The 26,768-nt window shown below is 41.3% G+C and overlaps 1 protein-coding gene across 6 annotated transcripts in view; it reads left to right on the forward strand.

Annotated features, from left to right (window-relative positions):
* The window catches only part of ULK2 (unc-51 like autophagy activating kinase 2), a 53,394-nt gene extending 27,369 nt beyond the window's left edge, over positions 1-26,025 (forward strand). For 3 of the 6 annotated variants that reach the window (XM_005298165.4, XM_005298166.4, XM_065573199.1), the window contains 18 exons: positions 1,637-1,687; positions 2,058-2,143; positions 2,886-3,057; positions 4,231-4,291; positions 4,546-4,638; positions 10,081-10,218; positions 11,622-11,767; positions 12,014-12,094; positions 15,926-16,212; positions 16,329-16,522; positions 17,041-17,150; positions 18,020-18,172; positions 18,955-19,163; positions 20,038-20,216; positions 21,276-21,394; positions 21,885-22,042; positions 23,074-23,209; positions 24,139-26,025. In XM_005298165.4, coding sequence (XP_005298222.2) covers positions 1,637-1,687; positions 2,058-2,143; positions 2,886-3,057; positions 4,231-4,291; positions 4,546-4,638; positions 10,081-10,218; positions 11,622-11,767; positions 12,014-12,094; positions 15,926-16,212; positions 16,329-16,522; positions 17,041-17,150; positions 18,020-18,172; positions 18,955-19,163; positions 20,038-20,216; positions 21,276-21,394; positions 21,885-22,042; positions 23,074-23,209; positions 24,139-24,206 — 2,441 coding nt within the window. In that variant the 3' untranslated portion in view covers positions 24,207-26,025. The remainder of the gene's footprint in view (positions 1-1,636; positions 1,688-2,057; positions 2,144-2,885; positions 3,058-4,230; positions 4,292-4,545; positions 4,639-10,080; positions 10,219-11,621; positions 11,768-12,013; positions 12,095-15,925; positions 16,213-16,328; positions 16,523-17,040; positions 17,151-18,019; positions 18,173-18,954; positions 19,164-20,037; positions 20,217-21,275; positions 21,395-21,884; positions 22,043-23,073; positions 23,210-24,138) is intronic. The other 3 variants (XR_010593839.1, XM_005298168.4, XR_010593840.1) reach the window with 3 other exon arrangements.
* The last annotated feature ends 743 nt before the right edge of the window (positions 26,026-26,768 follow it).

Raw genomic sequence — 26,768 nt, forward strand, 5'->3', positions numbered from 1 at the left:
CCCAGTTACTAATGACACATTCAAATATTTCTGTTGTTGAAGCAATAACCAATGAATTGCTCAAGTTCATTGCACAAATTGTTGAGAAAAATTAAGTTAATTCCCCTTTAAACTGAGAAACCAGCTACAGAGGCAGTGTGCTCTGCCCCTTGGGGAGTGGAAGGGAGAATGCCTCATGCTGTTGTGCAGTAGCACTGATGAGTTCAAAATTAATTTGATTCAGTCGCTGGCCACAACATGAGGGTTTGCAAAAGGGGGAGCACTTAGTGGTGCCAAAGGTAAGGGAGCTTCCCATTCTGATAAGCAACACGGAACTGAATTATTGTAGGGTTACTGAACGCCATCTGCTAGTGACTGACTGTGCAAACATTGCCCATTTGTACATATCGGTTATTTATGACTGGGGTTACCATATTGCAGTCCTGGAAAAAGAGGACGCTCCAAGGGGCCCCGGCTCTGCCCCAACTCCGCCCCTTCCCTGCCCTGCCCTGGCTCTGCCCCAACTCCGCCCCTTCCCCAAAGTCCCAGCCCCAATTCCGCCCCCTCCCCTGAACACTCCGCCCCCCTGTTCCTCCCCCTCCCCTGCTTCCCGCGAATCAAATGTTCGCAGGATGTCTGAAGCAGGCAGGCAGGCAGCAGGTAAGCTGGGGCGGCAGGGGAGTGGTGGAGCGCGAGGAGGCACGGCCCAGTCCGGCCCCCCCGGCCGAGCGGCTCCCTCCAGCGGCCGGCCAAGAGGCTCTGGCCCGGTGGCTCCAGCCTGGCTCGGCTCGGGCCCTAGGGCGCCAGCCCTGGTTCCGGCTGAGCGGCTCCGGCCGAGCATCCCCGGCCCCGGCACTAGCGACTCCAGCTTGGCTCCGGCCCAGCCCCAGCCCTGGCAGAGCGGCGCCAGCCGGCGGCCAAGCACCCCCAGCCCTGGTCGCTCCCGCCTGGCTTGGGCCCCGGCTCCAGCCGAGCGGCTACGGCCCAGCCCTGGCTGAGCGGCGCCGGCCAGAGGCCGAGCATCCCCCAGTCCCAGCGGCTCCGGCCTGGCTCGGCTCGGGCCACGGTTCCAGCCGAGCGGCTCCAGCCTGGCCCTGGCCGGCTGGGACCTGGCTCGGCTCGGGCTCTGGTTCCGGCTGAGCGGAGCTGGCCGGCGGCAGCATCCGAGCTCGCAGCCGCCTCCTCCCGGGCTCCAGCTGCTGCTGCGCTGGGGAGAGCGGCGGGAGCCGGTAAAGTTGGAGCCCGGGGAGGGGGCGGTCCCCTTACCATTCCTTCCTATTTTCCCGGACATGTCCCGCTTTTTGGAAATTCCTCCCGGACGGGGATTTGAGGACCAAAAAGCCGGACGTGTCCGGAAAGATCCGGATGTATGGTAACCCTATTTATGACCCTAACATTGAGTCATAAAATGTCCCTTAAACATCCAATCTGATTCTCGTGCAAGCCACTTCTTTAAAGCTATTGACTGTATTTCCTTTCCAAGTGTAATAGCAACAAATAACCTGGAAGACTTCAATCTTTTATAAGCTCTTTAGCCTCTGGATGTGAAGTATTGATTCTGTGGAAGGGTAACCACTTATTTTCTTGTATGCTATAATGCAGATTCTAATATGGTTTGTAGGTTGACACACATTTGTTCTCACCTTTTGTTTTGCAGAAGCGTTCTTCAACCACCCTTTCCTTGATCAGGTTTCAACAGTCAAAAAGTGTAAGTAGTTGCATTTTTCCACTTATTCTCATCAGTGAGGCATATTAGAAAAAATTATACTATTGAGTAGCATATTCTTTCTGAAACATTTTCCACAGATCAGCAGTCATGCTCCAGTGTTAAAAAAAAAAAACTGTGAAATCTTTGAGTGTCATGTTTGGTTGAAATGTAGTTGCCATTTATGCATTTCTTAGGCATTTCAGCTGGTCTTAAGTAGCATTGTGTGAATGCATTTTCCAAGGACATGCTGTGTACTTAAAGCTCTGGAAGTGTTTATAAATTAAAGCCAGCAGTGAGGAAATCATTGCATTGTGTCAGTTCAATTGTTTGAAAATTCATCTCAAATCTCAATCCTCTCTTCCTCCTCCAGCTTGCCCTGTGCCAGTGCCCACATATGCAGGCTCAATATCTGGCAGCTCCTGTGGTAGTTCTCCTTGTCGTTTTGCTTCTCCTCCTGTAAGTTCTCTGTTTTGCTTCAAGAATAACCCTTGTCAAAAACATATTCCTCCATTTGCTGTTCTATGCGGGCAGAAATTGTCAAATCTCCTCTAACTTGTTTTTTAATTTTAGCTCTGATCATCTAAACAGTTACCTTAAAAAAAGGCAGAGCAAACAGTATGGCTGTCTTTTAGTGCAGCAGTTTTATAAAGGTTTTCAATCCTTTCCCATCCTCATGCTTTTTTATAAAAGACTGTGCCAGATCATTAGTTGTGCTGGTGTGAATGCCAACACAGTGAATGAGCTTCCCAGGTAATCCTTGGATAGCCTCTTTCTGGGCTCTTACTAGGTAAGTGCCACTGTCTCTTCCTGGTCCATGAAGAATGATGATCGAATGAATAACTTCAGAGTCAGTACCCATTACCTATCTGAATGTGAAATTGTCCGTCTGAAATGACACCTAAGTTGGCTTCAATATATCTTTCAAAAAAGGTTTTCTTTACATACATATTTAATAATAAGGTTCCTTGCCATCTGAAAAGGGTCTCACAATTCAAATTCAAATTAGTATTTTTAAAAGACTTTGGAGAATTTTTATAATTTAAATGCATATATTTTTCACCTTTACTTTTGTTCCCTATATTCTTTCCAGCTAGCTAAAGCAGGGTAGCATTCACCTTATTGTATTGTGAGCCTGCCCTCTAAAGGGAGATCCTGCATCGTGAACCATTTGGACTTATGATTCTCACTTTTTCTTCAGTCCTTGCCAGACATGCAGCATATTCAAGAAGACAACTTGTCTTCCCCACCATTGGGTCCTCCTAACTATCTTCAGGTATCCAAAGATTCTGCCAGCACCAGTAGCAAGAACTCTTCTTGTGACACAGATGATTTTGTTCTGGTTCCACACAACATCTCTTCAGATCACTCATGTAAGAATCTTCTTTATTTTGATGCTTAAGAACACTTCTCACACTCTCTTTTTAAAAATATTTTTTTATCCTATTGTTGGTTGCTCTTATTTTCTCCAAACCTATTTTAATTTATATTGGGAGCTTGCATCTTAATATTTTATTGTGCTTTCTTTCCAACGAATACCCTTCTGTTTATTGGAGAATGTATTTCATCATTTGTAAAAGAGTGAGGATTGGGGGTGCACCAGAGGTAGAAGGGTTAGTTTCTGTGCACATACCCCAGCATCCTAGCTTTTATTCTGTGCTGCTTATCAGAGTGCCTAAGGGCAGTGATGGTATGTGGTTGAAATCAGGGTCCTTTAATTCACAGAGAATTCTGATTTATTAACACTGGGGGGAAAAAAGCCCATTGTGAATAAGGGATGCATAGAATCATTAAGTGTCCTAGCAGTTGAGGGAGGACATGCTGTAGCATGTGACTCATAGACCAGCTAAACATTGCCAGTCAAGCTTATAAGGTTCAGTTTCTTGCCTTTCTTCCATCTGCAGCAACTTACTGTCTCAAGCTAAGAAACAATGAAAGACTAGACTTCACAACCATACAGTTTCACACAAGTCTTATAGTGTACATTGTGTTTCGTGGTACTCAGTGTTTTCATTTTTGTTAAACTTGCATAATGGCAACATAAGCCATGGATGTTTAGTGTTTTTGTTTTAATCACCTGCTTTCCCCATGCCACTGCAAATGTCTCCGTTTTTAAAAAATGTTGTGCAGTATCTTTGGGTCAGTTAAGTTGTTTTGTGTTCCAAGGAGTTTCTGGAGATCAGTGGTGTAGGTTTCGCAGTGCTGATATGCTATACCGTAACTAGTTATACTTTTCCTTAAATATTAGGATAATTTGGGAATAAAATCTTTCTGATATTACTTTTCAAAAACAGTCTGTTACAGAACCACTTTCTGTGTAATAACTTAAGTTTGGGTTAGATTTGGGATATCTTTTGTGAAATCATCTGTGAAGCAGTTCATATTATTTTGTTGCTAATACGGCAATAAAGTTTTTCTTAGTTTGCATGTATGTAAAGTATAATAGATATTAAAAGGATTTCATATAAGCAAGAATATTGAAGATACATCTTCAGGCCTTGACTAAATTACGTTGGTTTCAATTTGTTCTCTGCCTTTTTCTGTAGATGATATGCCATTGGGAGCAGCTGGCAGACGGGCTTCAAGCGACTTCATGATGTGTGGAGGGTATGTGTGCTGGGTTTTATCGAACTAAGTTTCATAGTCTAAAACGGATGTTGTAGCACAGCTTTACAGTTGTTGGATTTTACATTGCTAAATGTGGACTTTCCACTGGAAGATGAATATGCCCAGTAGAACACAGTATGACTATTTAAATAGCTCGAAATCAGCAAGTTCTACAGAGAACTAAATGTTTTTTTTCTTTTTACAGATAGTTCTTCATATTCTGTGACAGTGTTTGTGGCTTCTTGTTTTAACAGGCAGTCACCATTAACCATTTCTGGAAGCTCAGGAACTTTACAGAAACCATCCTCAAGCTCCACCCGAAGTAGTTCTTCTGGTTCAGCTAACAGGTATGTTATTGAGTTGCTCTCCCATCTTTTTAATGAGTTCTCTGTTGCTGTAGAGTTTGGTTTTTTTTACTTCTGTTGCTTACTGGAAACTCATTTAGGATAGTGCTGCTATCGAAGATCTTTCTTTAGTATTTGCTGTTAACTGTTTTAGCGGTAGAAGGTTGCTCCGTTAGCTTCTGGCTCAGATGCACCCAGTTAAGTTCCTTGAGGAAAGAAAGAATTTGTGTTTGGCTTTTTGATTAATTCTGAATGTCCCCAGCAGCATTAGGTGCCCAGGCACAGCCCTCCAGAGAAGGGGTCTACGTGTCTGATTAGCATTACGTAGTAGACCACACCGATCTCCAGTTAGGGATACAGGACATTAAAAGCAGCTATTGAGCTATAAAAAGGGAGGCTGTTGCAGTTAGATGTTGATAAACTGGTACACTGATGTGTGCGGTATTGGTCCCAGGATATGAGAGACACAAGGTGGGTGAGGTAATATATTTTATTGGACCAACTTCTGGTGGTGAAAGGGACAAGCTTTTGAGCTACACAGACATGAGGAAGAACTCTGTAGCTTGAAAGCTTGTCTCTTTCACCAACAGAAGTTGGTCCAATAAAAGGTACTACCTCATCCACCTTGTGTCTCTGGTACGCTGATAGCACATTGGCTTTTCAGACATACTAGAGTACATTAGAGTTTTTAATTGTTAGTGATCCACCAACATCCTTCAGTACCTTGGAAATCTGTGTTGATTAGCTAACTGTAAGGAGAAGATGGTTTACAATCCCTTTTTCTGTATGTGGAATTCTGCTTTGCAATATACCTGACTTAAATGTTCAAAACACTTCCCTCCGACTGTAACTGAAGACAAAGTTCTGGGTACAGCTTGTCAGATGATGATGTTGACAAACGGCAATTAATTTTTTTTTTAACTTGGTAACATTTGGAAAACATCATGTGTACCCATGCTTCTATTAGTATCTAAACAGGAGAATTAAATTTTGTCATTTGATGAAATAATGCATTTCATAATCCAATTTTTGATACAAGAGAAAAAGTGGATGATTATCCAAATAGTGACTGCAGATATTAACTGTTTCCTTGGCTTATGCTAATGTTACAGGAAGATGATACTGCATTTTTTTTTGGTTAGAAATGCTTGTCATAAGAAGAGAAGTTTATCACTTTGTGCTGATCACAAAGCAGTTTGCAAAATTTGCTAACATATGGGCTGTTAAATCTAAAAGGTGGAGCTTATACCTATTAAGGGCAGAGAAACAGAATAGCTGATTTTTTTAATGACTTTTAGGTCTGAGTTGCCTTGTATGCAAAATATTGTAAGTATATTCTAAAAGCCTCTTTATGCTCTAAATTAAAGTCAAAGTTAATGTTAATTGAAATTATGAAAAGTATTTTAGGTGCATTTCCACATTGGTAATGTCAGAGAGCCACTTATTTGTGCTGGCTAGCAACAGGTGTTTGGTATTCCAACTACAGGTTTTTTAATTACTGCTTGATCAAATTTTGAATGACTAGGTCTGGTTACTATAGGTGACCTGGTATCAGGTGACCTAACAGCCAAACTGGATAAGAATATTGAGCTGCTTTGGATGTAGTTTGTTGAAAGAGTCGTGTGTGTATATGACTGATGGTTATGATATTTTGGTTTTATACAGTTCAAACTACAAGGCGATTTTGTTTTTCAAGCTGGGAAATATTTGTTTAAAGTTAATTACGAATTTTTCACCAAGTATAATTAAGTCCTATGGAGAAATGATTTTTTTTCCTGATTGACTGGTTAAATTAATTTTACTAAACTGTGTAACTGTATGAATCATACCGAGGGTTGGACTTTGGGTGTAGGCTTCCACTGCCCTCCCAAGAATAGCTGTATGTTTCTTCAATGAAACAACGAGCAGGGAAATAGGTCACAACGTTGACTTTAAATTACTTTGTAGTTAATATTCAGGAGATGAAAAACGGGCAACTCACTTTTTTTAGGGCGAAATGAAGAACTTGCTGTACAAAGTCCAAGTAAATGAGCTTTGCACATAACTAAGAGGGAGTGAGGTCAGGTGGGGAGAGAACTTCACCCAACCCAGCAGCATGACCTGAAGTGTCTGCATAGCCGCCACCATCCCCTGCTACTGCTACAGATATAGTAACTGCTGCTCCCCCTGCGCTTGGAATTTAGACGTGGGGCATCTGCTTCTTGGCATTCCCCCATCATGCTACTGGATGCCTTTGTATAGATTCTGTGTACAGCCTGCCCTCTATGCATGGAAGCTTTAGGCCCTTACATTCAGCATGTGGCCCTTAAAGCTGTGGTTTCATTACTGTCTTTTGGCAAATTCACCACTGCAGCAGATGAGGTGCAGAATATCTTAATTGTTGCAAAGCTGAGAAACTTCTATAAATATGAGCTGGAGTTCTGCAGCCCAATGAGACTGCCAGAAAACTATTGACAGAGTATTGTCTGCTCAAATGTTCTCACAGTGACTCCTGAATTAACAGTTTCTAGTCACTGAATAGCAGCAAGAAGAGGCACTGCTTTCTATCATTAAGGAAGCACCATCCCCAGGGGAGTTGTAGATCATGTTATATTAGGAGATATTGTCACAACAGTTTTATCCATTTGTTTTGCCTCACTGTGTTAGACTGGGCTTGTCTTCACTACTCGCCTGGATTGGCGGGTAGAAATCGATCTCTCGGGGATCGAATTATCGCATCTCGTTGGGACGTGACAATCGATCCCCGAATCGACGCGCATACTCCACCAGCTCAGGTACTCCCCCGTCGACGGGGGAGCTGTGGCGGTCGATTTGCCGCCATCCTCACAGCTGGGAAGTTGGCTCGGATACGTTGAATTCAGCTACGCTATTCGCGAAGCTGAATTTGCGTATCTTAAATTGATTTTCCTCCCCTCCCCCCAGTGTAGATCTAGCCTCTGAGTAAAGCAAGTCATGAGATCCTTAAAAGGTTTAGTGAATGGGAATTCAGTGCTGTATAAGGAAGCAGTATTTCATATAATGGAACGGCAAAGTAATGAATGCAGCTGTTTCAAAATAATATCCAGAATCCAGATTTCAATAGAACCAAAGCCAGGCAGTGGTTGCGGTGACTGCTCATTTCCTTCAGCTTTAGCAAGGTGGGTAGGAAAAATTGTTGCTTTTTGTCTACTTCTGTCTGCCGCTTCCTTCCCTTGAGAGAGTGAATTTCTTTCTGAATAATAGATGACTTGGCACTTCTGCCTGCTTGTGTCTCTCAGCTTTCTGTTATGCTGACTGGCTGCACCTCTGTTCTATCACTGAGTGTTTCTTCCAGTGGTTTTCTGCAGCTCCTTGAAGGAGAATCTCATTAGACCAGAACATGCATGGTGGAATAGCTCAAATCTAGCTGGAGGGAGGGAACAGAAGGTTCATCTGGAAGATGAAAATAGTTCTAAATTCTTTTGAAATTGACTACTTCAGGAGGACCCTGGCTGTCTGATTAGAGTTAGCTTCCACACAGGAGTGCACGGATGTCCTTTCCTCCTTCCAGTTTGCCTTCTATTCTGTTCCTCTGTTTGCTACTTCCCCCTTCCTTTTGCTTCACACTGTTGAGTTCTTTCCCTTCTCGCTACCTTCTCTAAAGTTCCTTTGTGGGCCCAACTATGCCCCTGTTGCTCCCACCGCAGTTCCTAGGCTAGATTACCAGCAAGGGTTCTCTTCCCCCTCTTTAGGGGTGAGGTAGGCTGAGGCGGATTTTTGGGCACATCATCATGAAGGTACCCTTGGGGTTAAAGCCAAGGTTAGAAGAATTGGTCCTTATAGTCTGTGCTTTTTTGCGATTACACTGAGGTGGTCCTTTCTCCCAATCTTCAGTATCTGTGTGGAGTTTGTCATTCAGTCGTCTGTAGCTGGCTTCTGGAAAGAAATGTTATGAGCTGTATGGGACGCAGGACTAGTACCAGTATGTAAAGTAATCTGCTGGATTTTCAGTTTCTTGGTATATAAAACTTGCTGAGGGATTTCAGTTTATAAAGGTGAGAAACCAATATCAGAAAAGAGTAGGAGTATTGCTTTGGCAACAGGGTTAGCCAAAGGAAGTACATTCTAGAAAAATACTGTTATGTTTGGCATATATGTATCAATTTCCCCAACAGCTGAATAACCCTATGCTTTTCTCCTGTACTGTTGTTTGGTTTGCTGTTAGTAAAATTCAGTGAAGTGTGAGAGTCATTAGTCTAGAATCACCAGTGCTTCCTTCATCAGCGTGAAAGCATTGGGTTTTTTTGGGAATGGAGGACATCCTTCAAGATGCTACATAAAATTTGGTGCATTTAGGTAGTTTGTCTTCGTCTGCTGAAGCAGAATACCTAATAAAGGCTGGCATGTTTTACACACTAGTTATCCAAGGGGAAGAATGAGAGAGCCATGAGGGACAGGAGGGAGACCACATCTAAGACAGAAAAAAAGACCTTAAAAAGGACAGACAAATCTCACTGGGTCTTACTTTAAAAAGACAAAACAAACTTGAACAGGTTTTATATTGTATATTCACAAGTTACCTTTGTCCTGGATAGAAGAAAAGCTATGAATCGATTTTTAATATAAACTAATGCATTATAAATTAGAAAATGATTGAAATTAAATATCAATCACACAATGCTTGTAAAAATGGTTTGATTGCAATCCTTCCGATAATTTTTTTCTCTCTGAGGTTGGTAGTTTGTATGAGGGACCAGATAGAATACCTTGTCTTGGAGGAATCCGTTAATTGGAAAATGTGCTTGTTATGTTTTTACTTGAAAGTGGTGATAGCTGGTTAAATTCTTATCATGAAGAAAGTTGATCCACTTATCAAAACTAACTTTGAGAGATAAGTCACTGACACTTATTAACTGAAGTACATAAAACTCATCTACAGCTTGATGAAATGGTTTAGTGTTCAGGTGTGTTTTGGTCACTGTGTGCACGTAGGAGTTGATTACGTAACATGTTTTCTTTTTATGAATTCACAATGTCTCTTGGGAAATCTCTGATTGTGCCTTAGTAGCTTTTGTAAACATGTCAGTCAATTTTGCTCTTGAACTTCCTGTTCTTTACACAGTGGGTTTTCCTAGAACCACTTTGTTTTGAAAGGTAGTGAACAGAGGAGTCTGACTGGGAGGAATGGAGTTCCGCTGATCTGCAGACTGTGTTGCATGATTGATTCTACCAGTTAGTGTTGCAGTTCTCTGCACTCAGAAGGCCAGTGTAAGAAAAGCTCATTAGTGGCAAACTGGTCTTGATCTTGCTTTGTAAGTGATTGAGCCAAACTTGGATAAACTGCAGACTGTGTTGTCTACATGTTCTGCAAAACTGGAGTTTATTTGCCTGTTTCTGGGATTTTCTTTAAATACTGACAATGGTACAAATTAGCAAGAGACCCACTTACCAGCAGTCATTTCCTCTCTCAATACCTTCCAACTTCAGACAATGTCAGCCTTCAGTGTCCCCACGCAGCGAAACGGCACCTATTCCAGTTCCCACTCAGTTGCGGAATTATCAGCGTATAGAGCAGAATCTCACATCTACTGCCAGCCCTGTGTCAAATCCCCATGGATCACCGAGGTGAGTTATTCCTTTTTCTCATGGCCTTCCTTTGTGTTTATACACTGAAAGATGGCCTGCTTTCTTGCATAGTAAACTACTGCCAGAGTTACATTTTGTGTAAGCTGAATTATACGAAGAGTTTAAATGTTTTGCACGGAATAATTCAAAACAGACTTTAGAATGAGTACAACGTATTAGTTCATCACAATTTGCAGTTAGATGGCTGGCAATGTAGTGAGTTTTTCAGTAAAAGAGAAGTAGAGAAGCCCTAGAATATACTTGTTTTTTCCACTCTAAAATGTTGCCCAAAGAAGTAAAAGGATGAATTCTTGCTCTCTTCTTTGTATGTGCTATAGCATTATGACATGCACTGAAATGTCAGTAATAAGTTCTTCTGTTCTTATTTCACACGTTAATGATAGGATGAATGCATGCATTGTTTTATTAGTACATCAGGGGACAGATTATAGTATGTGAGTTGTTAATTGGCGCTTCATCATAATAAAAAGCTCTTTTTGCGAACTAGACTTGCTGCTTCCTGGTCCACTCCCAAACTTTCACTCTTTGTCCTGTACAGTATTCTATAGAGCCTTGGGAGTGGGACAGAAACTGCCCCCCCTTTCAAAAGGTTTACTACACTCCTTTTCTTTGAGTAAGGTAAATGCTGCCAGAGACCTTCCCTTCTCAGTGTCTTCCTTTCTGGTCCTCTGACAACCGATTGCCCTGCTTCTTGTTGGCTGACTAACCCCACCACCTGCGTAAGGACTATTTGCAATGTGAGGATGGGCTCTCCAACCTCCCAGCCCATTTATCTTATTTCGGTACCCACTGGAGCCAGAACATTAGGTTCAAGAGACAGATAACTTGCAACCTAGTTTTTCTTTTTACAGTTATCTGGATTTTTCATGATTTCTAATTTTGAGGCTATACTGCTACAGTGTGGCAAGGGCCTTACTTTGTTTTTAATAACTTGTTCCCAACAGCTGATCCGCATACCAGGTCCAGTACTTCAAACTCTTCTGATGAGTATATTCTAAGCTCCCTTTTCCTGCCTTAATGATCAGCATTTGTGTTGGAGTCTGTTGCTGTTGCCTGCTTTCCCACTCAATTGTGCATGCAGCGATGGGAGTTCACAGGGGTCCATGCTCTGTTGTGGGCTTAATTGCGCAGGCTATTACAACTAGTGTCTGAACTGGTAAAATGAGTTGTCTAAAGGTTGTGGTAAATGACTTCTAATTTGTCATATATTACAGCAGCGTCAAAAGTTGTGATTCCACTTTGTGACCAAAGGATATAAAATGCTGCTTATGTTTGGTGTGGAGGGTTCAGTTTAAGGCTCATTAAAATCATATTTGGATAAGCATCAATTTCATATGCTTCTCCAAAACGTCAAGAGTTTGTTTTGGGTTTGATCTTTTTAGATCTGCAGTGGTGAGGCGGTCTAATACCAGCCCCATGGGCTTTCTGAAGATGGGCTCCTGTTCACCAGTACCAGCAGACACTGCGCAAGGTGTTGGACGCAGGCTGTCCACAGGGTCTTCGAGACCGTATTCTCCTTCGCCCTTAGGTAAGCTTACAAATCGGTAGATAACGAGGGGAGGTATCTCAGGAATAATACCTTTGACATGAGAGTATCTGGTAAATTCAAATCTTGTCCATTTAGATTTCATTTGCAAAAGTGGCTCATGTTAAGTGATTGTTTGAAGAAAGCCCGTTGAAAGGAAGCCTGCAGTCTGTTGTTCTCATGCTGTTGTCCTTCCTGCCTCAGAAAGGCAGAAATGTAAACTTCTATTCTTGCTTTTAATTTGCTTAGTTGGAACCATACCCGAGCAGCTTGGGCACTGTTGCTGTGGTCAACCTCAAGGGCACGAATCAAGGAGTAGAAACGCCTCAGGTGAGTGGCATTAGGCCAAGTTCCATTTCACTATAGACCTGAAAGCACTGGATGAAGTTGGGTTTTAGTCCCACTTTATAGACAGCCTTTCTGTGTCTCCATTACCCCCAAGTGGCTTACCAAAGGTTCCAGGGTAAGTTGGTAGTATTTAGAACAAGGACCTACGTCACCAATCTCCAGCCCTGTAGTCCGTCCGCAAGACCGTAAGAAATTGACTCATCTCTGTAGTTCACAATATTAAAGAACCGCTCTTTATTCTGGTCCCCTGCAAGTTATTAACCAAGGATGGAAATGAATTTGGAATATAATCAGTAACAGTAAAGTACTTCTTGAAATGTGGTTGTGATAGATCAGCGTGTCATGAGAAATGACAACAAGAAATATTAGTGTCTGTGTTCAACATTCCCATCCTCATTCCCTCAGGGAACTGACTAGTGTCTGACATTAATGTTGCTAGGCATTCAATGAACTTAGTTCATCATAAACCATCTAGGCATGCAGGCAGCAAACTGAGGAAGGAGGAGATAGGGATTCATGCTGCTTTATTTGATACTATGTAAGATGGGTCCTACTGGAAGGACTACCCAAAAGGGATACAGAAGAATTGCTCAGAAGAGACACTACACCATTTCTAACTGAGGTTTAAATAGTGACTTTGCCACCAGGCTTGGTCCATTTCTCTCCTGCTCAAGGGGCACTTATGTCTGAACTATCTAAAATGTTAAGTATCTTATTTTGAAATAGAACCATAGGATTAGAAGGAACTCCAAGGGTTATCTAGTCCAGCGGTTCTCAACCAGAGGTCTGTGGCCCCCTCAGGGGCCGCAAGCCGGTTTCAGAGGGTCTGCCAAGCAGGACCAGTGTTAGACTTGCTGGGGCCCGAGGCAGAGAGCCGAAGCCTCACTGCATAGGCTGAAGCCTGTGGCCCGGAGCCCAGCCACCTGGGGCTGAAGCTGAAGCCTGAGCAACGTAGCTTTGTGTGGGCTCCTGTGGCCCCAGGCAATTGCCCTGGCTTTTATATGCAGAAAACCAGTAGTTGTGACACAGGCGGGCCATGGAGTTTTTATAGCATGTTGGGGTGGGCCTCAGAAAAAAGTTGAGAACCCCTGATCTAGTCGAACCCCCTGCCAATATGCAGGATTTGTTGTGTCTAAACCATCCAAGAAAGATGGCTATCCAGCCTCTTTTTGAAATCCTCCAGTGAAGGAGCATCCACAGCGTCCCTAGGCAGTCTGCTGCATTGTCCTACTGTTCTTAGAGTTACGAAGTTTTTCCTGAGATTTAATCTAAATCTCTTATGCGGTAGTTAAGATATGCTGTTGAATTTTTTTTGTTTACTTGAAACTTGTTTCCCAAAACTGCCCTCTGGTAAAGAAATCTTTCACTTCTAAGACAAATGTAGCTAGTAGCCAAACATGTTTAATATCTGACAACTGTTCAGCCTGTGTGAAATGAGTTCTGTGTCCACGGTGGTTCCATGTCACAAAAATAACCGGCACAGTTAGTATTCATATTAGCAGTCTCCACAGAGGTCAAGGAATGTGACTAGGTCTGCAGACTGAAATATCCTCTTGCTTCAAAAGATGATCCCTCCAGAATATGATTAAGCCACTTCCTAAGTTGTACGTGTATCTATTCTTGACTTAAATAGGGGTTTATAGGACTGTTAATTTAGCACCAGCAACAAATTCACTTAAACATGTACCCTGCCACAACTCAGTTCTTCTCTTTTTATAGCCTCTTGAGTGTTTAAATTATTTTACCTCTTATTAATGAACTGCTTAAGTCCTTTTCATATTTGACTTGTACCACTTCTTAATATTAAAAGATTCTGGTATTTTTAATTGTAAAATACCATAAACTGCAGTTATCTGTCTTAAGCATTTAAATGGGTATTCAAATTCAAAACCCATTGAAATCATGGCTGCGCAGAGATATAGTGAAATACCACCACCATTTCCGAGGAATTGAAAATGTTCTCCTGTACGTAGTTGTTTCGGCCAACAAAGGAGAGAGAGCAATTTACAAAAGAATCTAAAAACTTTGAATTCAAAAATATCAGCCAATGTCTCTTTGAGACTTGGATTTCTGAAGTGACAGATGATGAGTTTCTAAACTCTCCAGCAGAAGAGCGAAGGGATTTCAAACAATCAAAACTGCTGGCTGAGAATTCAGAGGGAGAATCTGACATGAGCACTCTGGAATTGTGGGCAAGCAGGTTATTTCCAAAACAGTCATTGCTTAATGGAATGGAATCAAATCAAAGTGAGGTTGGTCACAGTCACTTTAACTATAGTAAATGTAGGCCTCATAAGGTAATTAAAAGACTTGGCTAAATAGTTACAGGCACTTCATTGAATGAACTTGGAAGAAGGTTTAAGATGAGTGGTTTTGGAAGCACCGGTTTATGAAACAGAACCTGAATTCAAAAAACTGTTGATTTGGCTTCCTCTTAAAAAACAGATATATTGCCATGTTACTATACAGTATAGCATGGAAAACAAGCAAAGAAATTAACCACTGTGGTGTATTTTCAAAGTTCTTCAACTTAACTTAAAGATAAGTGAAATTGTTAGCACTTCACTGTCAGAGTTGTTTAAGATTGTGAAGAGGTACGTGTTATCAGCAAGGCTGTGACCATGAGACTTCAGTATTCTGTACAATCCTCACTTGGTGCAATACCTCATCTGAAATATAAGAGGGTGCCATCAAATTTCAATCTATATAACCGATGGCATTGATAACTGGCCATTTTGAGTTTGAAGCTTGATATTAACAAACTAGTTCCATTCCCATTAGGAACACAGAATTTACAGCATCGCATTTTAATGCTCCACCTGGAACTTCAGCTGCACAGACAGAAAATACCGCCCTTAGGAAGGGCACCTCTTTGTGGGTGCAACTTTTGAGAGCATACTCCTTACTCAAAGCTCATTATTTAACCAAATGGGTCCTAAAGTTCCTTGGTCTGGGTTTGCACAAGAAAAACCTGACATTTGTGACAAGGAGTGGACTTGTTTAGGGCACAGAGGGTTTTGAAGAAATATTCCCTTTGGTGGAGGGTAGAAAACAAATGATCCAAGTAATGGCCCCTTGCATTACCTTGTTCTGTTAGTATCTGCAGTCTTTGCAGAAGCCACGAGATGAGTTGCCTTTTATGATTGGAGACTGTTTCATTAAACTTAAAAAAACAAAACAAAAAAACTTTAAATCCCTTTTGTGACTTATTATCAAAAGATTATCAGAATAGGAAAAAGTCAGAAGGGTGGGTTCCCTTCCTCCCTTCCTGTGCTTTTTTTCTTACCCATTTCCACCTTTAGTAATGTTATGATTGAAAAGCTTTCCTTTAGTAATTACTGTCATTGTTTAAAGTAACTTCTCAGTCATACTGTCCTAAAAAATGTTCCCTTCAGATACTATATACAACAGTGTAATTCCATTACTCTTTCTTTTATCCGGGCTCTTGGCTGTTTAATTGAGAGTTAACTACGTGTTGTGCTGTACCTGTTGGAGCTGACCATTTCATTAATTATGGCTCAACTCTCCAGAGGTTCTGAAGCAACCAGTACAGCTGTCACCTTGAAATCCTGTCCCTTTGGACAATTGACCATGTTGTGTATCACTCCTCGATGTACGTCTAGCCTTTAGTTCGGGCAGTTGGCATTCTGAATCCACTCCTCCTGCCAGCTGATGAACAAACATATCTCACAACAATATAAAACTCTGTCCTTTCAGATTAACTTCAGAATCGCTTAATGGTTCATATTTTGTAGGACTGTTTTGAAGTCACTGCTAGCAGAATCACACTTTCTTCTTGGTGCCTCTTCCCAGGTTCTCCAATACCACAGTCTCAGTCACCACAGTCCCTCTTGATGGGAGCCAGGCTGCAGAGTACCCCGACTCTAACAGATATCTACCAGAACAAACAGAAGCTTCGAAAGCAACATTCAGACCCTGTATGCCCATCATATGCAGGGTATGGGTATAGCTACTCTCCACAGCCAAGTAGGCCAGTCAGCCTGGGAACATCACCTACAAAACATATGGGATCATCACCTAGGAGCTCAGACTGGCTGTTTAAAACTCCATTACCAACAATTATTGGCTCTCCCACTAAGGTTTGTTAAACTTAATTCTGTCTGAAAAAAATTGTTACGATATAGTACTTACTTACAGCTATCTCAGTATCTGAGAGTACTCACTTGTATGCTAACCAGATTCAATGCTTGTTTAGGCAACTGCTCCTTTCAAGATACCTAAGACTCAAGCATCCTCAAACTTGCTGGCCTTGGTTAGTCGTCAGGGTTCGGCGGATGTCCCATTGCAGTCTAAAGACATGACTGACCCAAGGGATTTCACGCACTTCCACACGACACAAGGAAGTGAAAAACAGGCAGTAGAACAGCACAGCAAGGCTCCCTTTGGCAGGTAGAAATCATATCTGTTTACAAACTGCGGACATTGTGTAGGCATAACTTGTCTATAGAATTGCCATGCTATTCTGAAACCAGAGTGCTGTTGCGTGCAATTTATAGCAAGAAACATCTCAAAACAAACCACAGGTTAGTGTGTACCACAGAAACCTCACGTGCAGTGTAAAAAAAATAGTGTTGACATCCTGGACTGCTTCACCGTATTGCTGTTAAGTTCCCTTTTATTTGTTTTGATCGTCTAAATTTGGAGTTCTAGTCCCCACCATTAGCCTCCTTCCAGTTTTTACTTCAGAATTCTGATAAACTTAATATGGCTAAACTTGAAATACTGTCTTAACCTTTGGGGTCTTTGCACGATTGTAGTCAGTTTTATTTCAGTAAGTCCAGTGTTGATACTACAGAGAATTCTTGAAATCAGATGTGTAACATCTACCACAAAGCCATCCTCAGTTGTGAGTTGCAGAGGAGGCTACATTGAGAATTTTTTCCATTTTCATTTGCTTTTCTGTGTAGATCTGTCAGTACTGGGAAGTTGTCAGATCAGCAAGCGAAGACTATCCTTGGTGGCCAGTTATATCAGGGCAGCACAGACAGCCTCAATGCTGAGCGACCAATGGATACAGGTAAAGAACAGATTCATTCAGATATTATTGTAGTTTAAAGCATACAGCCAAATTATCATTCCATCAGTATTAGGAGTTTTTATGGACGTTCTCACTGGTTAAAGTGGTTGCTGTGTCACCAACACTCATGTTGGTTCTGAAAATACTTGGACACAAACATAAACTGTTCAGAAGATTTCTGCATGTGTATGTTGAATATCTTTTTATAAAGCACCATATATAGTTGGGCACTGTCTGTAAATAGGAGCGTCCCAGAACTACCCTAATGATAAAAATATCAGAACTGTGTATGCTCATTTGGGGTTGTTTTTTCAATACCTCTGTTGCAACTCCATCTTCTTATTCCAGCTTGTTTTCTCTTGGAGGTTAGCTTCCATCATGCTGGCTTCTAAGACTAGTGATTGTGCCTTCCATAAACTAGTCAACAGAGAATGCTGTACCAACCTAATGGCTAGAATTCCCAATGTTTTTTTGAAACCAGGGTGCTATCCATGGAGGCCTGACTTTTTTTTTTTTTCAGCCTCCTTCCTGCCTATCTTATTTTCTATAGCATCTATTTCCATAGGGTCTAAGCACTGTCTCTAGGTTTTCAAAAGTCATCTCTAGTTCTCTTCCACAAGGAGAAGAGTTTAGAGCTAAGAGCAAATTTAGTTTCAAGTGGAACTTGGAAGGGGATGTGAAAGCTACGGGTGCATCTTAGTTCTGTTTGTGTTCAGCCAAGTGGCCCAGCACTACTTGTGGCATATGGTATTATTTGCTGTCAGACTTCAAAGATGCCCTCATTTTTCCCCAGTCTAGTCCAAAGTCTGGTTCTGTTTCAGAGAGTGCTGTGTATTGTATCATCATACCATGTAAACCTTTTATTCCAGCTCCAGCAGGGGCCTGTGGAATTGCAATGGCACCTCCTTCCATGGGAACTGGAGCAAGTTCTAGGGCAGTAATGTTTACTGTGGGTTCCCCTCCAAACAGTGCTACCCCTCCTACTTGCACCCATATGGTCCTCAGAACTAGAACAACTTCAGGTAAGACACCCCTTTCAAACAATGTATCTTTGGCAAATATAATGCCTAAATTTGTAAGCTCTTTGGAACTGGGACCTGATTCTTCGCCCTTGTTTGTAAGGTGCATGGCACAGTAGGGCCTCGGGACAATGCTGTAGCAGGTGTTAAACAATAATCAGGACTAGAGAGGAATGTCAGTCTAAGTCTTCTGACTTTTTCTCTCCTTAAGAGAGGGGTAGAGCTGCTAGTTGAACATTCTACAGTGTACATTTGTGACAGTCTACACCATGTCTGTGATGGGATCTAAAGTTGGTTCAGATGGCATACACAGTTGTTTGTTCCAAGATATAAAAAAGTAGATTTTTAAACCTGTTTCTGCCCTTTGGTGTTACACAGTATGCAAGGAATAATGCACAAGGTTTGCAAGCATAGTGGATTCTAGCACACCTTAGTATGTGCTTTGAAATATAGAAGCCAACAGGCTAAATGCCTTCTTCCATTTGAAGTGTGGATGTCCAGCATATCTGCATAAGGGTGTTTTTGTGAACTTGATTCTGTCTGTCGAATTTGACCGGATACCTGCAGTCAGAATCCTTGTCAGCCAATCACTTTTTCTTCTCACAATGCCCATTTTATAAATCTTCACTGTCCAATAAGGACTGCTGCTTAGGTGCTGGACCAACGATATAAAGCATAACAAGAAACTTGTGAATTTGTGGTGACTTCTGCTTTATATTAACTTTAGCCCAGAGCTGCCAGTTAGACCAAGCTGTTGGACTGAACGTGTTTTATTTTTCCTATAGTTGGATCAAACAGTTCTGGAGGGTCTCTCTGCTCTACTAGTGGCCGTGTATATATGGGCTCCCCTCCCGGTATTTATATGGGTTCTTCTCCTCCTGGAGCAGAGGCAACTCCAAGTCTGAAGTACATGTCTTATGGTACTTCACCTCCCAGCTTAGAGGGTTTTATCACTTTTGAAGCTCCTGAACTGCCCGAGGAAACATTAATGGAGGTACAGAAAAATTAATGTTTTGTCACGTTTAATGCCAATAAATGATTACTTAGAAATGATGGAAATATGGCTGAGGATCTGCCTGAATAGTGCTTTTAATTGTTTCCTTTTTACTGGAGAATATCCCTTTGTAAAGCTTGAAAAAAGTTCCCTCTCTGTTTGTCCTTTTCTCGCTGACAGTTATTCCTTGTATCTCCTGTCTTTTCATAGGTGACAAAATGAGCATGTCTGCTTTGGTTTAACAAGGCTTTCCACTGATAGGACACTATTTCAGTGCCAAATCAATGCACATGTGTGCTGAGTGACAGTGCACACCCTGCCATAGCTTACTGCTTGTCCAAAGCCAGCAAACAGGGAATTGTGCCAGCACTTTATTCATAATGAACCTAGTGATTGTAGATCTGAATTTAAATTGGAGTAAAGCAGACGTTAAATACTGAAGCTTTAGATCAACTATGTTGTTAGATACCAAATATGTTATACAATAAAAGCTGAACACTTCTTTTGGTTTCTCCTATACAAGTGTCTAGCATCCTTGTGGTTGCTGATTAAAATAATAAATAATACATGCCACTTGTGAGTTTGTTAGTCACTCTACAGATTGGTTTCAACAAACTTAGAGCTCAGTGTCCTACTCTTTGGGCGTTTGTTACAAGGTTTTAGCGTACATCTGCAATATGTTTAGATTTGTTTTAAAAGCAAGATAATTCATCTCGATTCCCTTTGGCCTAGTGGGTTCTTGAGTTCCTGCTATTGGTATTAATACTGTGTGTGTTGCACAGTGTTGCCGAGATGCTGACTATTCCCCAGATAGCTGCCATGTATTTGCCACATGGCCTATTGTGATTAAATTGTCTTCTTTTCCTTCTGACAGAGAGAACATACAGATACGCTGCGTCATCTGAACATGATGCTGACATTTATAGAATGTGTACTGGACCTGACAGCAGTACGGGGAGGAAACCCAGAACTCTGCACCTCTGCAGTGTCATTGTATCAGATTCAGGAGAGTGTGGTTGTTGATCAGATAAGCCAGCTAAGCAAAGAATGGGGGTAGGTATTTGGCTAAGTAGTTGTTATAGAATTAGTGAATTTCAGATGAATTCATATGTCTGCGCATGACAGTCCTCGTTTTGACTTTGTCAGAAGTGACCTTTCTGCTTTAGGGAACGTTTGGTGGTAGTATGAACGTTCTTTAACAACTGAAAAGCAAAGAGGCCCATAGAGTGGCAGAGGAAAGACTGAAATGAGCTGGCAGATGAATAACAAGGAATTCTGGGAGAGGGAAAGTGTTTGGTGGGGAGGGGGGTTGTTCTTTTTCTCTGAACTGTCAGATGAGTGGAGGGCAAGGTTGGCGACTGCTGCCTGGAGCAGTGTTACGCTTTGTCATGCCTGGGACTCTGAGCTCCAGTCTTCACACCCCCAGATATGGGGAAAAGGGAGCTCTTTGCATGACTCCGTCAGTCACCATATCTGGCTGACCAGGAGCAGCAATACCTAGTTCCAAAGGGAGTCACATCTAAGCCTCTGTCAGAGAAGCAGCTCAGTCCTGATGTGAAACCTTTAGAAGGGAGGAGAAATAAGGTGAACATGCTGGTGATGGGAGTGGAAATCTCAGTCATTTCTCCCTTCCTGCAAAAAAAAGAACTAACGTGTGTGATGGTCCCAAATGTTGGAATTCTGCAAGTAACCCCTAGGTGGTGGGGGAGGGATGGTTGTAAGGACACTCAAGAGAAAAGTGCAAGCAGGGGCTTTCTGGAAGGACATTGGCCTCATGTAATTAACCTACAAACAACAAATTGGGTTCTATTTTGTACATGAAAGCAAAGGTTATATGTGCACTCTCTCCCGGCCAGAGAGACGGGTTCTCTCCCAACCAGTGCTGCACAGAGGGCCAGGGGTGCTTTGTCATTTTTGGACACCTGTTTCCTCACTCCCCGACAGTTATTTCCTGCCAGCACATAGTGTGGGGAGCAGAGCCATTGGGAGGGTGTCTGGTTAATATCTGGGTGTCTGGTTAATATCTGAGCGTCTGGCTGTGGGTTGAATATCTCTATTTGAAAAAGAAGAAAATCTTTAAAAATCAGAAATGCTGAAATTATTTTTTTCCAGACAAGTAGAGCAGCTGGTGTTGTATATGAAAGCAGCGCAGCTACTAGCATCTTCTCTGCATCTGGCCAAAGCACAGATCAAATCGGGAAAACTGAACCCATCCACTGCTGTTAAACAAGGTATACGCAGCCATTGCTTTAGGACACTGATCTTTTCATTTCCTTTGCTTGTGAATTATTGACCTTTATTTGGCCCATCACTGAAAAGAATTAAGTTGAAACATTCAGGATCTCACTGTGGCCGGACACCATACTCCCTTTCCTGCCTGCAGCTGTACTAGTCCCTAAGGAAACTTCAACTAAATCAGCTGAGCAAAGAGGTACCTTCGCGCTTTCCAGAACTGACCATGCTTCCTTGTACTTCTGGAGAGAGAGAACTGCAGACACAGAATTGCTTAATGACTATGACAAAAAGACGCCGTTAGTGGTTAGGGAATGGGTAATTTATTAATATGAAGTGAAAATTATTTGATATACTTTCCCGACAGCAAAAATGACACCGTAGATGGTAAAATAAAACTACAAAGAGAAACACTCACTTGATTAGAAAGCTACCCTGTTAAGTTGAATTGAAATGTTTTAACCTCTTCTTAACACTGACTTTCTCCAGTTGTCAAAACTCTGAATGAACGATATAAATTCTGCATCACCATGTGTAAGAAGCTGACAGAAAAGCTGAATCGTTTTTTCTCTGACAAGCAAAGATTTGTAGATGAAATCAACAGTGTGACCGCAGAGAAACTCATCTACAACTGTGCTGTGGAAATGGTAAATCATTCCTTTCACTTGCATTTAGGGGATTGAGATCAGTAAAAGTAGTAACACTTGTGATGGGCACGACCTCCTCTCACACATCTCTCTAATCTAATCAGATAGCACTGCATGTTTGGCCTTAATCCCGTTGGTGCCAGGGCTGATGTAATCTTCCCCCAGATCATTTCTGAAGTTCCTTGCTGATACAGTTGCTCTGAGGTTTTCCCACACATCAGCAGGTTTTGTATATAGACACTACAAAATGCACTGCTAAGCTATACAGTCCATGATGGGCTTCTGTGCGCTGGAGTATCACACAATAAAGCTTACTGAAGTCTAGAAACAGAACCCACACAGCTTCCCAATCAACTGGTTTTAGTTTAGGGAGTTGTTTAGAGTTGGGGGACTCCTAGGTTGGAGAAGTGTGTCAGCAGGTCTATAGAAAATAAAAATGTTAATAAAGAAACATGGGGAAAAGGTATCTGTGTATCTGACAAGTTTTGAGTACACAGCTGTTTGGATAAACCCGGGAACAAGGTACAGCAACTGTATCACATTAGGAGATTTACTTACCTTTCAGATAAGGGAAAGTTCTGGTGAAATGGAATTGGATAAATAGTGGTGTTAGACATAAGATCTTGGCAAGTATCCACTGTATTTAACCTCCATGACTTGGTAGCCACATACAAATTAGTTTCTCACAAATAAAATTAGCTTGATAACAGGTGTGTATATGTGAGTAGTTACAATTTGAAATGTACGTATATACTGTACCATGCTTAATAGTAAAGGATCATAAAGCATTTCACAGTCTACATGCAGGACTCTTTCTGTGTGCCATTAGGTGAACACTTACTTGCCTGTAACTTCTCCATAAGATTATATTAAAAATTATAAAACCAGACCAGCATATTTAAGGTACAGAAGCACTGTTAATTAGCATCCACAGAGTGATACTCATTTATCAGTCAGTTCTCTGAGACAAATTTTTTTAATAGTATTTGCTTAGAACAATTCATATAGCTGATGCTAATGAATGCTTCCAGGTTCAGTCAGCAGCACTAGACGAGATGTTTCAGCAGACAGAAGATATTACATATCGATACCACAAAGCAGCCATGCTGCTGGAAGGACTGACTAAGATACTGCAGGACCCTGCAGATATAGAAAACGTTCACAAATGTAAGTTATTTTGGAGAGTGTATTTTGTGTACCCTGGTAGTAACTGAAAATTTCAGAGAGCGTAAAAAACTTGATCCTCTACTTCTCTTCAAAATGCATAAAGTGTTTCTTTATTATAAAAATAGCAACATCTGGCTGCGGAGAGCAGAATAAATGGGTCTAATATTTTGGGTGAAATCCTGGCCCAGTTGAAGTCAATGGGAGTTTTGCCATTGACTTCAGGAGAGCCAGGATTTCACCTCTAGTATTGTTTGTCGATCCAGGGCAGTCCACACCAAGCCTCTTCACAAGGCAAATGCTGCTACATCTCAGGGTACAAAGCCTTTCGCAGTATTGCACTTGTAGCGGAAGCTATTCCTGATGACTAAGACAAGAGTTTTTAAAATGTAAGAACTCAGAGGAACAAATCTGTGTTCCAAAAGTGGAAAACTGGACAAATGAAGGGCAAAAGTAGATTTGTAATAAATTCAATTTAACAAGTAAATCCAAAGGATAAATGCTGGACTTCTGAAACCAGACTAAACACAAACAGTGCGCAAAAATCACTGTGCCGAGCTTTGTGTTTAACCTTTTTAATAAAATCCTCTGAATGCAGATGAACTTCCTTTGGCTGATATTTATTACCTGCCTTGTATATTTAACTCATGGGGGAGGCACCTGGAGTGTAAGATGAGCACTTATCTATTTTAAATATATGTAAATGTGTAATTTCGTGATTAGGCATAGCCTATAAAAGCAGCAAGCACGAGAGGAGCAGCCAGTTTGGATGGTTTTCAAGTGCTCGTCCTTAGCTGATGCTGCTGTATAACCTGAAGAGGCTTGTCCGTTTGGATGCAATGCTTTTTTTCTTTCTGCATTGAAATGAATTTGCACTTGATGTGTTCAGAACTTGACGGTACTTTAACATTTGTGGGGTTTTTTTTTTCCAGATAAATCTAGTATTGAGCGACGGCTCTCTGCACTTTGCTATAGCACAGTGGCTGTATATGAACAGTAGCAGTACCCCAAGGACCAGGCGGTGTGAACAGAAGGGACCACTCAGTGACGTACTTTTTTTTGCTACAGCTTAATTGTTGTCATTGTCCCACTGCCCTGTGGAAGACAGTTTTTAAAGTTCTGTGGTGACTACCAAAGAAACAGCAGTAAATTCAAAGAGGAAAAAATCCAAAAGTACAACATTTATAGAAAATCTGCCTTACTGATACAGTCACTCGTCCCTTTTTCCTCCTAGCAGCAGAATTTAAAAGAAATAGGTCTTCACGTTTCTAACTGAACTTTGTACATGTACTTTTAACTACAACAATCAATTTTATTTTCCTTATTAAGGACTATTCAGAATGGATCCTTCTTCACAAAGTATACAAAGCTGTGTTTCCATAGGGAGATTCCACTCAAAGGTTTGTGGAAGATTGTTTTTTAATTGCCAGTATCAGACTGTTGAATGAGGGTATGAAATTCCAAATGTATAAACCTGCAGTTTGAAGCTTTTGTGGCTAAGCTTGTCTGGATCCGAGCTTACTTCTTGTAAATACAGTTCATCAGTGAATAGAGGAAGAGTGGGAAGTAAGTACCTTTTAAAGAAGGGGAGGAAGAGGTCACTGGAAGAAATTTTGCTCCATCTCTTCAAAATACTCAAACAATTTTATCAGCTGATATGGATACAACTAGATGCTCTTCTTCCAAGACAGTTTGTATTGCACTAATTTACTAAAGCAACTGTACATTCATTTTTGAAGAATTATTAATTTAAAAAAAAAAACAAGAGAAAGGCACAATGGACTTAGCTGAAAAAGTTTTATTTCAGTGTATATAAAATCCTTTTCAGAATTTCAAATGTAGCTTCTAGAAGACTTTCAGACAACCTGTAAAAACTTGTATTCATGTGAACCTTTCCATTTTATACCTATTTATCTAATACTTGAGTAACTACTGCTACAGACTTTCTCAGTAATGGAAATGTTTTGAGTTGCTGGTTGTTTGCTTTCTATATAGGTTTGGTTGCATCTTTTGTTGTGCATGCAGTATGTGCATTATTGCCTGCAGTCTCTGTAAGTATAACAGCTCTCTGTATCCTGTATCTTGGACAGTATTAAAACAAATACTGTAAACTGAGAGGCTCTGTTAAGAGCCATGTGAGACTAGAAATAAGGTTTGGAATCGGGATGCTGATTTAGTGATGTGGGATTTCTACATACAGTGCGTGAAAAATCAGGGTATTTGTGTATGCATTTTTAGGGAGAGGTGGGAAGCTTCCCATAGCCTCATAGGCACTTATCATTTCAAGCATCCCTTCAGATCATCAGAACAGCAATTCACAAAGTATTTAGGCAGATCATCTTCTCTGGAAATGGTTCCTATATTTTACTTTTGGAAGGGGTTTTTTTTGGGTGTGGGGGGGGGGGTTACTCAACTGCTTGAATACTTGAATAAACCATTGTCCAGGACAAAATCATTTTAATCCTCTTTTAGATACCGTGGTCTGAACTATTTTACAAAGTTGTACAGTTCTCATACATCAATTTTGTTTTAGTGTACTGATAACCATGTGTTTCCTTTACTTTGACAAAGTAATGTACTTTTACCCTTATTTATCTGTATGAAATTCCAACAGTTAATTTGAAAGTGTTTATTTATATAATGTTTGTATTTTTAGGTCTTTAATACAGTGTTTCTACCTCTCCTTTGTAACTGCATGCATTATTCTTGAAACTAGGTAATAACTCACTGAACTGTTGCATAATAGCCTTTTTATTATGGCCTGTATAAATGTATATTCAGGTAAAATAAAGACTGACACCAGACGTGTTTCTATGGTACAACCTTAGTTTGTATCTTGCACTGTGATTAGGGGCCCTTATATTAAAAAAACACTGCAGTATTGGCTAGTGTTTAAATCAAGGACTGAACAGGCCCTGGAGATTAAACTTGCTTCACAGGCCAAGAGGTGTGTCTGGCAGCAATCAGCTGAGGCATGTTGGCAGAGCAGCGTGATGGAGCTGCATTGCTGCTTGTGCTCAACCTCTTGGGTGACAGAATGGTCGCCAGCACGACATGTATTGAAGTTACCTTTCCTTAAAGCAAAACCTGTTAACCCTGATTTTTTTTTTTTAAATGTCATGGATTTGAAAACCAAGATGCTAAACAGATTTTTGGATAAGAGCTGGAAATCTTTCAGTGAAATGCCTGTTAATTGCCTTGAGCAAAGAGGCTCAGTGTTCGAGCTGCTAGAAACACGTGTAATGACATACACCTGATAGACGGGCTGGTTCTAAATGACATTTCTGCCTGCTAAAAGTCGCAAAATGTAATCCTTTCCATTGTGCTGCTGAAGCTGCTTCCCCAGTGGAGTGTGGTAGAGTAGCTGGGAAAGGGCTGTTTTTAAGATTTTCCAACATTTGCCAGAAAAAGAAAAAAGCTGCTCAGAACTGGACCCTAATTATAAAAGAAAATGGAAAGGGAGGAGCATGGTGTGCTGCTGGAATAGCTGAACATGCATCTGGCCCTAATACAAAGGTCTGGGAAACGGGGGGCTTTTCCCAAGAACTCGTTGTCTTTCACA

This window comes from Chrysemys picta, chromosome 19 (genome assembly GCF_011386835.1).
Source record: "Chrysemys picta bellii isolate R12L10 chromosome 19, ASM1138683v2, whole genome shotgun sequence".
Lineage (NCBI taxonomy): Eukaryota > Metazoa > Chordata > Testudines > Emydidae > Chrysemys > Chrysemys picta.